At 42.3% G+C, this 13,596-nt stretch overlaps 1 protein-coding gene and 1 long non-coding RNA gene across 36 annotated transcripts in view; one reads left to right on the top strand and one right to left on the bottom strand.

Moving 5' to 3' along the window:
- LOC100702702 (von Willebrand factor A domain-containing protein 5A) overlaps positions 1 to 13,596 on the bottom strand; it is a 221,118-nt gene that overhangs the window by 121,332 nt on the left and 86,190 nt on the right. The window contains exons 50-52 of one of the 35 annotated variants that reach the window (XM_025898010.1): positions 13,034 to 13,179; positions 11,363 to 11,486; positions 10,831 to 11,257 (exon numbers count right to left, since the gene is read on the bottom strand). The exons of the other annotated variants lie outside the window; for them this stretch is intronic. Coding sequence (XP_025753795.1) covers positions 11,178 to 11,257; positions 11,363 to 11,486; positions 13,034 to 13,179 — 350 coding nt within the window. The 3' untranslated portion in view covers positions 10,831 to 11,177. Of the gene's footprint in view, positions 1 to 10,830; positions 11,258 to 11,362; positions 11,487 to 13,033; positions 13,180 to 13,596 lie in introns of those variants that run through there. 35 annotated transcript variants of the gene reach the window in all.
- LOC109205007 (uncharacterized) lies at positions 11,521 to 13,176 on the top strand. The gene is made up of 3 exons (XR_002064464.2): positions 11,521 to 11,779; positions 11,860 to 11,920; positions 13,042 to 13,176. It is a non-coding gene; the product is annotated as an uncharacterized LOC109205007 (long non-coding RNA).

Genomic DNA, 13,596 nt, shown 5'->3' with positions numbered 1-13,596 from the left:
GTCTACAGACTGGGACACAATGAAGGCTGCTTCTAACAGCTTGGATGAGTTTACAGACACTGTCACCTCCTATAACCACTTCTGTGAGGACAGCATTGTGCCATCACGCACTAGGGTGAGTTATAACAATGACAAACCCTGGTTTACTCCTAAACTCAAAAAGCTGTGGCTGGAAAAGAGAAAGGCGTTCAGAAGCGGAGACAGGGACTGCTACAGTGAGGCCAAGTACAGGTTCACTAAAGAAGTGGACATTGCTAAACATCAGCACTCTGAGAAGATGCAGCAGCAGATCTCAGAGAATGACTCGGCCTCTGTGTGGAAAAGTTTTAGGAACATCACCAACTACAAGCCTAAAACCCCCCACTCCACTGATGACTTGCTCTTGACCAACACCCTTAACAACTTTTACTGCCGTTTTGACAGCCATCAAGCAGCCTTCACACCTCCAATGGCCCCAACAATAGAGACACTTTGGACACTCATTCCTCCACCTCTCCCCCCTCCATAGAGCCATCACCACCATCAAACCCTTCACCTGCAACACCCCCCTCCTCACCCTACACCAAGGAGGATTTCACACCACCTTCTCCCACTACAACCCTTCATATTCATGAAGCAGATGTGAGGAAGCAGTTTAAGAGTATGAATGCTCGGAAGGCTCCTGGCCCAGACGGTGTGTCTCCTGCCACCCTCAGACACTGTGCAAACGAGCTGGCCCCAGTGTTTTCTGGCATTTTCAACTCCTCACTGCAGGCATGTCATGTGCCTGCCTGCTTCAAGTCCTCTACCATAATCCCTGTCCCCAAGAAACCAAGGATCACTGGACTAAATGACTACAGACCTGTGGCTCTGACATCTGTGGTCATGAAGTCCTTTGAGCGCCTGGTTCTCTCCTACCTCAAGACCCTCACGGCCCCCCTCCTGGACCCCCTGCAGTTTGCATACAGAGCCAACAGGTCTGTAGACGACGCTATCAACATGGCTCTACACTTCATCCTGCAGCATCTGGACTCCCCAGGAACCTACGCCAGGATCCTGTTTGTGGACTTCAGCTCTGCCTTCAACACCATCCTTCCAGACCATCTCCAAGGCAAGCTTTCCCAGATGAATGTGCCTGAACCCATCTGCCGGTGGATCACTGACTTCCTGACGGACAGGAAGCAGCATGTGAGGCTGGGAAAGAATGTCTCGGACTCCCGGACCATCAGCACCAGCTCCCCTCAGGGCTGTGTTCTTTCTCCTCTGCTCTTCTCCCTGTACACTAACTGCTGCACCTCCACCCACCAGTCTGTCAAGCTAATCAAGTTTGCAGATGACACCACCGTTATTGGACTCATCTGGGACGGGGATGAGTCTGCCTACAGGAGGGAGGTTGTGAACGTCTGGTGTCCTGGTGCAGCCACAACAACCTGGTGCTGAATGCCCAGAAGACAGTGGAGATTATTGTGGACTTCAGGAAGCACACAGCCCCACTCCCCCCCATCATCCTGACTGACACCCTCATCACCTCTGTGGACTCATTCCGCTTCCTGGGTACCACCATCACCCAGGACCTGAAGTGGGAGCCCACCATCATCTCCGTCATAAAGAAAGCCCAGCAGAGGATGTACTTCCTGAGGCAGCTGAAGAAATTCAACCTGCCAACACGGACGATGATGCAATTCTACACTGCAATCATCGAGTCCATCCTCACCTCCTCCATCACCGTGTGGTACGCTGGAGCCACTATCAGGGATAAACAGAGACTGCAGCGTGTTGTGCGCTCTGCTGAGAAGGTGATTGGCTGCAGACTCCCATCTCTGCAGGACCTGTACACCTCCAGGACACTGGGGCGTGCAGCTCGGATCACAGCTGACCCTTCTCACCCTGGACACAGTCTGTTTGACCTGCTCCCCTCAGGCAGGAGGTTTTGGTCCATTCGCACCAGAACCTCTCGCCATAAGAACAGTTTCTTCCCCTCTGCTGTTGGACTCATGAACAATAACCATATGACTGTTCCCACCACTAACACATGACCCTACACTGTGTTCACTGCATCATTCCATGTTTGGCACTGATCACCATCTGCATTCATGTATATATCTATCTACTTAGCACTTTTAATTTTAATTTTTATGTTTATTTAAGCGTTATCCGACAGTATGTTTGCACTAAGTACCGCAGCAATTTCCTAATGTTGTAAACCTGCTCAACATTTGGCAATAAAACACTTTCTGATTCTGATTCTGATTCTCTCGAGGACTAACGTTCCCTACCCCTGTGCTAGAGGTTGTGGGGAGCCATAGCCCCGTCCCCCCAGGGCATGAAGCAGACATGGAGGAGCGCGCTTTTTTTTAGTGCTTTTTCTACTCTGCTTGAGAACTTATATCTCTTCATACAACATGTCTCTTTCACATATTCACAAAATGGGTGAATACAAGCACTTTTTTCTATGTCAAAGCACTTTTCTCTAGCTAACGTTTCTAAAGTCTCCAATAAATTAATGTAAGCCAGTGTGTGTGTTACCTGTCTAGGCTGACTGGGAGTGCAGGGCTGGTTGTAAGTACGTTTGAAGGGCTCCAGGATCTTTTTCTATATCTTTTTTTTAATATATATATTTATTGAGATTTTTTTATATAAGAAAAAACAAACAAACAAACAAAACAAACGAAAAAACAACAGACAACACAACAGCAAGGGCTAAAACACACAAATAAGACAAAAGTTTACACTGCAACAACGAAAATACTGCTTCAACACTGGCAATAAACAAAAATAAAACCCTAAGGTGGAAGGCTAAGTTATTGGTGATCGATCAAATAGGACTTTGTTTTAATACATGGTCTAAAAATGGTTGCCACACATCAAAGAAATTACTAAGTTTGTCCGCTAATATATACCTAATTCTCTCCATATGTAGTAGAGCAGTCAGTTCTGTGAGCCACATTTTGAATTGAGGTACAATATCCGTCTTCCAAAGAGTCAAAATAATTTTTTTAGCAATTACCATTCCGAACAAAACTGTGGTTTGTGCAGCAGAGCTGAGGTGTAAAAGGGAAGAGGAAGATCCAAACAATGCAATTATTGGGTCCGGCTCTAATGTGCAATTATAGATATCAGAAAAACAGTTAAAAATATTCAACCAATAGTTATACAATTTGGGACAAGTCCAAAACAAATGAGTAAGAGAGCCTTCTCCAAGTTTACAACGATCGCATATCGAACTGATAGAAGGAAAAATCCTGTGCAGTTTAGTTTTTGAATAATGAAGTCTGTGAAGCACTTTAAATTGAATTAACTGATGCCTTGCATTTATAGAGCAAGAATGGATCCTACACAGACTCCTCTCCCACACCTCATCTCCAATCAGCAAACCAAGCTCTTCCTCCCATGCCATCTTCAAAAAGTCAGATTTAAAATTTAAATACTCAGAAAAGGCTTTCACAAAACCAGAAACCAACTTTTTAGAATCCGGGGAACTCAGAAGGAGTGTAAAAATTGACCCCTCTTCCGGAAGAGATGGAAAATTAGCAATACTCTGACGGACATAGTTTCTTATCTGTAAATAATGAAAAAAATGTGACGCAGGGAGAGAGAACTTGTTCTGCAACTGAGTAAATGATGCAAACTGCCTGTCAATATATAAATCTTTGAGAGTAATAATACCTTTCTGTGTCCAGATATCAAAAGAGGCGTCTAAACATGAGGGTGGAAATGCATGATTACCGTATATTGGAGTGTGGATCGAAGTGTCTGGTAGACCACAACCTTTTTTGATCTGACTAAAGATTTTAACACAGTTCGAAACTATAAAATTATTGACCTTGGTTCGCGAATTAGAGGATGAAAAAAGAAGAGCAGGGAGGGAACTATTCTCAACCCCACCACTCTCTATGATCACCCAAGGTGGGGTATCGGCAGACTTAATTTTTTTGTACCCTTCCTGCCAGTAAGCAAGAGTTCTAGCATTTGCAGCCCAGTAATAGAACTGAAACACTGGCAAAGCAAATCCACCCTTAAGTTTTGACTTACATAGATGAACTTTTGATATCCTGTGAGTTTTAAAGCCCCAGACAAATGGTAATACTACTGAGTCGATCACTTTAAAAAATTGCTTATTCAGAAAAATAGGTAAGTTTAAAAATAAATATAAAAATTTAGGAAGGGAAACCATTTTAATTACGTTAATCCGACCTACCATGGAGATAGGGAGAGCCCTCCATTTCTCAACATCTATTTTCAATTTTTCTACTTGTTCAAGATAATTCAACTTAGAGATCAATTTAGGATCCTTAGGCAAAGTGACACCCAAGTATTTCAATCTGTCTGTAATTTTAAAAGGCAAAACTTTTAAAAAAATCAACATCCAAATTTGCAGTTAAAGCCACAAACTCACTCTTCTGCCAATTAATTGTATAACCTGAGATTTCCCCAAATGACCTCACCACATCTAAGAGTACAGGAACAGATCGCTCAGGATTTGACAAAAACAAAACAACATCATCCGCATATAAGGAAATGTAGTGCTTGATATTCCCCAATCTGACAGGGTCAATAGAGGGCTCATTCCTAATGGCTATTGCAAGAGGTTCAATAGAAATTGCAAAGAGCAAAGGGCTCAAAGGGCAGCCTTGTTGTGTCCCGCGGTGTAAAAAAAAAGGCGCTGATCTATCTTGGTTAGTAAGAATGGAAGAAGAGGGATGCCTATATATCATATCAACCCATGATATAAACTGTTCGCCTAAACCGAACTTCTCCAGTACCCGGAGCATATAGGCCCACTCAACCTGGTCAAACGCCTTTTCGGCATCTAAGCTCAGTACTGCGATCTTGGAAGCTCCCCAATGCCTATGATACATAATATTCATCAATCTTCGAACATTAAAGAAGGAAAACCTCTGAGGAATAAACCCAGTTTGATCCGGATGGATAATTGATCCAACATGTCCATTTAATCTGTTTGCCAAAATTTTAGTGAAAATTTTCATATCCAAATTCAACAAAGCAATAGGTTGATAAGAGGAACATTCTGTTTCATCCTTTCCTTCTTTCAATAACAAAGAAATATTAGCTTCATATAGCGTACGAGGAAATGCTTGAGTATGGAAAGAATGCTTAAACATTCTCAATAAAAGCGGGGCCACCTTTTCAGAATATTTTTTATACAATTCAATGCCAAACCCATCTGGGCCTGGGGACTTTCCATTGGGGAATGACTTAATAGCTTTCGAAACTTCTTCAATAGTAATATCTGAGTTTAAAGCCTCTCGTGCAGCATCATTCATTTTCGGGAGATCCAACTTCCCTAACCAATCAGAAATATTGCCCCAAGATTTTGACATATAGAGCTCTTCATAATATTCTCTAAATCGCTCATTAATAGCTTTAGGGCTAATTAAAATTTCACCTGATCTTGATTTATCCATCCATCCATCCATCTTCATCCGCTTTATCCGAGGCCGGGTCGCGGGGGCAGCAGCCTAAGCAGAGAAGCCCAGACCTCCCTCTCCCCAGCCACCTCCTCCAGCTTATCCGGAGGAACACCAAGGCGTTCCCAGGCCAGCCGAGAGATATAATCTCTCCAGCGTGTCCTGGGTCTGCCCCGGGGCCTCCTCCCGGTGGGACATGCCCGGAGCACCTCGCCCAGGAGGCGCCCAGGAGGCATCCTTGTCAGATGCCCGAACCACCTCAGCTGGCTCCTTTCGTTCTTTCGGTCACTACCAACAGCTCGTGGCCATAGATGAGGGTAGGGACGTAGATCGACCGGTAAATTGAGAGCTTCACTTTCACACTCAGCTCCCTCTTCACCACGATGGACCGGTGCAGCGTCCGCATCACTGCAGCCGCAGCACCAATCCGTCTGTCGATCTCTGGCTCCCTTCTCCCATCACTCGCGAACAAGACCCCGAGATACTTGAACTCCTCCACTTGGGGCAGGAACTCATCCCCGACCCGGACTGAGCACTCCACCCTTTTCCGGCTGAGAACCATGGCCTCAGATTTGGAGGTGCTGATCCTCATTCCCGCTGCTTCACACTCGACTGCAAACCGTTCCAGTGCGAGCTGGAGGCCTTCACCCGATGAAGCCAACAGAACCACATCGTCCGCAAAAAGCAGAGATGAGATTCTGAGGCCACCAAAGTGAAAGCCCTCCGCCACTTGGCTGCGCCTAGAAATCCTGTCCATAAAAACTATGAACAGAACCGGTGACAAAGGGCAGCCCTGGCGGAGCCCATCACCCACCGGGAAGGAGTCCGACTTATTGCCGGCAATGCGAACCAAACTCTTGCAACGGTTGTATAGGGATCGAATGGCCCGTAACAATGGGCCAGACACCCCATACTCCCGCAACACCTCCCACAGGACACCCCGAGGGACACAGTTGAATGCCTTCTCCAAGTCCACAAAACACATGTAGACTGGTTGGGCAAACTCCCATGCACCCTCAATTATCCTTGAGAGGATAAAGAGCTGGTCCAGTGTTCTGCGACCAGGACGAAAACCGCATTGTTCCTCCTGTATCCGAGGTTCGACTAACGGACGAACTCTCCTTTCCAGCACCCTGGCATAGACTTTCCCAGGGAGGCTGAGGAGTGTGATCCCCCTGTAGTTGGAACACACCCTCCGGTCTTCCTTCTTAAAGATGGGGACCACCACCCCGGTCTGCCAGTCCAGTGGGTACTGGCCCTGACCTCCATGCAACATTGTAGAGGCGTGTCAACCAGGACAGCCCTACAACGTCCAGAGCCTTCAGGAACTCAGGGTGGACCTCATCAACACCAGGGGCTCTGCCACCAAGGAGTTGTTTAACTGCCTCAGTGACCTCGCCCCCGGAAATTGGCGGGTCATTCCCCTCATCCCCAGACTCTGCTTCCTCCTCGGAAGACGTGTCAGTGGGATTAAGGAGGTCCTCGAAGTATTCCTTCCACTGCCTGACCATTTTCTCAGTCGACGTCAGCAGCGCTCCGCCAGCATTATACACAGTGCAGGTAGAGCGATAATCCGCACACAAATAACAATGAATACCCCTTTTAGTTGTCAGCACAGGGTAGTGCCTGTGACTCATCATGCAGGGCAGCTCGCAGGTGAGAAGAGATATTTTACTGTTATTTTATCATTACATCAGAATCATATAATAAGCATTGCATTAAAAGCATTTATTGAAGCTATTGACATTACATTAACATTTGTATTACAGTGATTGTTATAACCTCATGTTAATCTTCTATTTACAGGTGTTGGTATAATCATATAATCTTTCATTACAGGTGTAACCATGATCATCTTTATACATATTGCCGCTTGGTGCTTATTATGGAGTTGTGCTCATGTCAGTAAGGGTTAAAAGCTACAGTCAGCGGGTTGTCTGGCTGATCTATTGAGGGAAGTGACTGTTAGGGTTCAATGTTGAGAGAGGAATCCATAAATAACCACAGATCCAGGCGTGTGCAATTTAGACGGCATTTTAATGAACACATGTGTGAGTTCAACAACCCAATCAGTATTGAACTGTCTTACAAAAAGTCAAAACAAAGACTTTATAGAGGTGAGAATTGTACCGCCCCCTTTTCTGTTGCTAGGCAGATTTAATACAGCATACGTCAGCCTAAACCACAATGACTTTTAACATAGAACATCATCTTCGCGTCGACGGCAGATGCTTCGTGTCTCCATCCTGCCCAGGCTTATCTACCTGGAACATCAGGTCCACATTCTGCACAAAATGTCACTCATACAGGCACAACTTTGCAGTTATAAACTCTTACCTAAATGAGTCTATCTGTGTGTGTGTGCACGTGCGGGGGCGCATGCATGCTGTGTACTGCGTACGTGTCATGACCTCTCACTATTTGTGTCTGTATGTGTGTCTCACCCTTAAATGCTCTCACATCTCACCCGTTACACTTCTGACCTTTCACCAGAACAGAGGCTCATCCTTACATATAATAACCTAACTGGAAATATATATGTAATCTACTGAATAAATGTTTTAATCAAAAGCCTCTACTAAAAGCTTAAATCAAAGATAAATGCATAATAAACACCCTACTCTTTGGCTTGCGCTCACTCTGCTTTCGGTTTCACTTCTGCAAAACCTGCAACTTCAAAAGCCTATAACTTCCTGTCTCATTTCGGTTTATAGATTCAACTCAACAGTTTAAAGTGGTTCTTACTGGACCTGTAATAAAGACTAATATGATACCAATATATTTGAACATTTGAATGCAATATCAGTACCTCTTGTATCAATACTTCTTGTATACTTATGCTTGCTATATGTTTATGATGCAACAGTAATGACAGTAATACCAATAATAACAAAATAATAAATCAAAATAACAAAACATACTACTTCCTTCTCCACAGTAGAGCGTAGAAGGCCGCACATGCTTACAAGACACTTACATCATGTTATTTTATGATCCTTTATTTAGATATATTTTTTGTTAACCTTTAAAGTAGTGTGTATTGGCAATAATTACTCATTAGTTCATTTATGTATCATCATTAATTGTTACTTCATTAGAGAACTTCTTTAGGCTGTCGGCCTTATGTTACAACTTGTATTACAGGTATTGTCATGATTCCAGGTTAACATTTTCTATTACAGGTGCAGTGATAATCCTTTGGTATACACATGCATTGTATTTTTGTGCTTGCCAATGAGGGGGGCTCGGTCAACTAGTGGAGGGTCGGAAACTTTGTTCAGCGCGAGGACTGAACAATCTATTGTGCTAAGGATCTTGAGCTATAGAAAGAACAGGCTTACAAAACACATATATCATGTTATTCATCATTATCCTTTATTCATTTATACTCTTCTTATTAAGCTTTGAGTAGTGGCATTTGATTAGAACATTTATTACATGTATGATTTCGGTTAGGTTATTGCACACATGCAGAGTTGGCCTCTGTCCTTATAGACAGAATGCTGAGGTCGAGTCACACACGCACACACACAAGCAGTAGTTAAATTCATGTAGAGGGGAGAGTTCAAATATTTAAATAATAGTTTGCAAGGCCTTGTAGCTGTTTGATTATGCTTGCAGGAGAGACTGTTTGTTCCAGGGGATAAGCAGAGTTAGAAGATTACTGGGAAGGATCTGGCCTCGGGAAGAAGATGTTCTTTTAATGTGTTAAAAGTTGTCAACATTGATTGTATTGTACCTACTTTACGCATGAGGGGGCGTTCCAATACCCTGATGTTCATAAAAACTATTGTTGTGTGGTTTTCAGGGAGAGATCTGGTGCTGTCTGCGTACAGTGTCCCATCTCCCACACGTGTGCATTAAAATCATCGTTTGACTTGACCCGGCCGGACCAGTGTTGTTATTTTGGTTTTCCTCCTGTATCAATCCCCAATATTTTGAAACCGTAACACAGGCTAAACTTATTTTGGTCAGCAATTTGAACCCGTTTAAGTTACTTAAAAAAGAAAAATATCATTCATCCTTTAAATTATCTAAACAATTTTAATGACTCGACACACGTCTCGCAAAAATTGAATCTTGGCTTCTACAAAGATTGGCATTAATGTGATCTGCCACCAGAAACATCTGGATTATGTTACCACGCAGTGAAATGTTGGAAAACGCCAACAGAAAACACGAAAACCAGTTAAGCAGGAACACCGGGGACTTCTTCCACGCTCTGATAACTTCCAGTCGGAGGCGTTTTCTGTGCAGACAATTAATGGCATTTCTGTGTTATTGTGACAGAGTGACTGTGCACCTACCTGCTAGTATGTGACACTTTCAGAATCCAAGGCAATAGTTCTTTTTCACTACACACAAAATTATGCAGTTTTTGTGCCACCGAATAGTTGTGAAACTGTTTTGTCTGGGACCCAAAAACATTTTTAAAAGGTAGTAATGAAAACTGAAATAGCAACCAATGACGTGACAATGAACTGACCGACAAACTCATAAAACTGGAATGGTTAAAATCAACCCGTGAGATATGAAAATATGGCCACCAGTGAAGAATGATGCGCAATAGAAGCTTACCTCTGTGGACAGGCTGGTGTATCCTGAAGAATTTTGTACACTTATCTGTTCTTGTAGCTTTGTTTACGCCACACACAGCAGAATTTGTAAAAATAAATAAATAAATAAAAATTAAATTAAATTAAAAAAACAAAAACTCTACTGGGTACGTCTCATTTCCTTGTAAGGCTTCACCCACCGGTATGTACTGCGTGGGCGGAGCTTCAAACTGCAAAACAATTTTTATTTTGGTTTGCTATTTTTCTTTTGTTTTTAAAGAATACCTTCTGTGAGTTCCAATTTTACTTTCATTAATCAGCAGAAATACGTTTCTCCATTTAGTTGGCTCACAGATTATAGAAATGGTGCAAAAAGAATTCAAAGAAATTCTGATTATATAGCATAGTCAGATCAGAGGCAGAACAGCGGTAGAAAAGTAGGAATAAAAATTTTGATTCACAGCCAATTTGTTTGATGTCACAGACTGGGCACACATCTCTGGCTCTTCTGTCCTCTCTGTCACAAGAAGTGTGCACAAACTCCGCTGCACAAAAGGTGCATTGGTTTACAGCAGGGGTGGGCAACTCCAGGCCTCCAGGCCCGGTGTCCTGCAGGTTTTAGATGTGTCCTTGATCCAACACAGCTGATTTAAATGGCTAAATTACCTCCTCAACTTGTCTTGAAGTTCTCCGGACGCCTGGTAATGAACTAATCATTTGAGGCCTGGAGTTCCCCACACTGGTTTACAGGGAGTGATTCACACAATACACACAGCAGTTTTTAAATTCAGGCACACACACTAAATTTGATCATCAGCATTTTCTATATAACTCATTTTACTGAATATTCGGTATTGTAAACCTCACGCTTGTAAAATAACATTTTTATTTTGGTGTTCACAAAAACACTACATCCACCAAACTGATAGCATTTTATGAAAAAACCCCTGTGAGAGAAACAGAATGATGTCCTGTATGATTTCATTTAATTTGACCATAATATACTTTTCTTTTGTAAAAGTGAAGATAAACTTAGGACTTCTTGGAGTAAAGTCTCTTAACAGGCATTTTAGCTATTTAGCTCCATTCATTCCAATTCACTAAGAACTAGCAGCAGGGTACATAATATGTAACAGCACTGAATCAAAGGCAGTGTGGTGTACGCAGATCTGCTTGTGATCACCCTGAAGGTGAAGCCACATTAAGAAACCCCTCAGAGGCCCAGAGCTTCTTTCCTCACGCTGCAACACAACAGGACATTTCCAGCATCCACACACTCTGTCACACACGGCGCTGAAAACACAACACAGATATTAAAATAATGAATGTGGGAGAAAAGCTGACTGTAGCATGAAACAATTTTTAAAACATTTTATTCTTTAATTATCATGTTACTACCATTCTGAGCACGGAGCCATGAAGCAGCCTTCATAGCCAGAAGCTCCCACTCGTCCTTTGCATCCATCTTGAAAGCATGAAGCCAGAGCAGAGCCAGAATGGTGGCCCACACTTCACTGTTGGCCTAATTCACCAAATCAAAGACAATAAAATAAAACACATAAAAACACCCTACATGATTTTACTTTCTACAACCAGTAGTGTTAAATATTTTTGGCTGCTTCTTTGTGTAATGGGGGTAGGCTTTAGGACCCAGGGGACCCAAGGGAGGGTATAAAAGAGGAAGTAGCAGCAGGTGCTCTTCATTTGCACTGACAGCGGCTGTGAACAATGGTTGTGTGAGTAGGTGAAGAGCTTGAGAAGTTTTAATTGTCTTCTACACACAGTTGTTTTAAACCTCTACAGCAGAGGTTCGAGGTACAGGCTGTTTTTCTTTTAGTGCTTTTTGTTAAATTTGTTGAAATGTATTTGATGTTTATTGTATTTTATGTTTTTAGTAGTGATTTTAGAAAAGCCAAGATAAGCCAGGTGTGCAGCAAACACAGTTGTCTGCTGGAGGTATGTTAACTTAATATATTTGACATTAAAAGAAGTATATTTATGCACTATAATCTAATTTATATTGTATTGCCTCCTGCAGGACAGGCTGCACATGTGAATTTGTCACTGTTTTTTCCTCCTCCTCTTTTTGTTGCGTTTTTTTGGTTTTACTAGGGTCACCTTTTAAAACTGTTTTTTATGCCGGGTTTGTTTTTATTTTCAACGGGCTGGTGCAATATTAGTCGGGCAACGTGCAACCCCTGAGCTGGGCTCTTACCTTAGGGGAATTAGGTCTTTTAGAGGTGCTCCGTGTGGATTTGCAGTGAACAAGTTTTATTAAGAGTGATTTTAGTGCCACCAATCATTGCCTGGACTACAACACTTAGTGCATGCGATAAGTGTTCTGTTGGGCTCGTATTTATTTGGGGTGGATTTGTTTCTTTTAAAGTAACGAGCATCTGGGACCACCGGGGTAGAGCAAGCTCTCAGGTGATAGTTGCATTGCTGGCAGGTTGCACCAATAAGACTATCTTGTGGTCGTTTGTGACCTTTTCCATTTTGATGTTTTAGTCCTTTTGCAAACCCTTTGTGTTTTCTTTTAAAATAATAAATTTTAACATATCTGACTGATATTGACCCTCTTGTCCCGTTTATTCTGGGCTCGTTCCTGTGAGAGCTTTGGGCCTGAAAGTTTGCACGAGTAGTATAGAGGCCCTTAGCGAACACTTGGTGGCTTTTACTCGCTACATTTGTCACAAGGTGTCACCAAGATGTGTAGCTCTGCATATTTGATTTGGCAGGTTATTACACTGGATACTGTTCCTGATGTAATCCCAAACTGTGATCATGTAAATGCTCTAAAATAATGTGCTGAAATTTTTTTTCAAGAACTGATGATTAGAAAACAATTTTTGCTGTGTGTGGTTACTGTGTTTTATCTTCTGATATACAGATGTTTACTTTCACGCTGTGAGGCAAGCCTACATTTAGTTTGACTTCATTTTCATTTGTTTTATCCTGGTTTTTTTTTTGTTTGTTTTTTTTTTTTGTTCAGATCATACAATCAAATCTGTTGTACAATATCTCACATTATCATTTAGTGTGTTAATATTGAAACTGAAAACAGTCCACCTTTTCAGGCTTTGACGTTTCCACCTCCTTGTTGGTCTTTCCCAGTGCAGTAGCCAGAGCTGGATCAAGCAACCAGCAGCCAGACGCCTCCTGCAGGGAGACTAAATGCAGCAAAGGGTCTCTGGGTGGCTGCTCGGGTGCAGCAGCTGGGAAAACAAAGATGAAATAGCAACTGGACCTGATTATGGTGCTAAATGAGAAGACAGAAATCTATATGATAAATCAGTGCATTAACCACCACATTGTAAACTAAGAAATATTGAAGAAAAAAAGAAAACAAAATGGATTTCATTCGTTTGAAATATTACATCTTAAAACTGTAATAACAAGTGATCCACTACACAAATCAAATGTTTATAACAGTGAATTTATTAAAGAAAAATAAAAGCTGACAATAACACACCATCAGTTACTGAGGTTTTATTGAATACCATCTGAAAGTAATCTACCTGATTAGATGAACTAGATTATATAATAGATTATTCAACAGGAGAAAACTGGATTTCATTATCTAAGCAACTGAAGTTGTACAGTCACTTCCACTTAGCTTTAAATTCCCTTCA

Source organism: Oreochromis niloticus, linkage group LG14, assembly GCF_001858045.2.
Source record: "Oreochromis niloticus isolate F11D_XX linkage group LG14, O_niloticus_UMD_NMBU, whole genome shotgun sequence".
In the NCBI taxonomy this organism is placed as follows: Eukaryota; Metazoa; Chordata; class Actinopteri; order Cichliformes; family Cichlidae; genus Oreochromis; species Oreochromis niloticus.
This window is presented reverse-complemented; position numbering and strand designations above follow the sequence as displayed.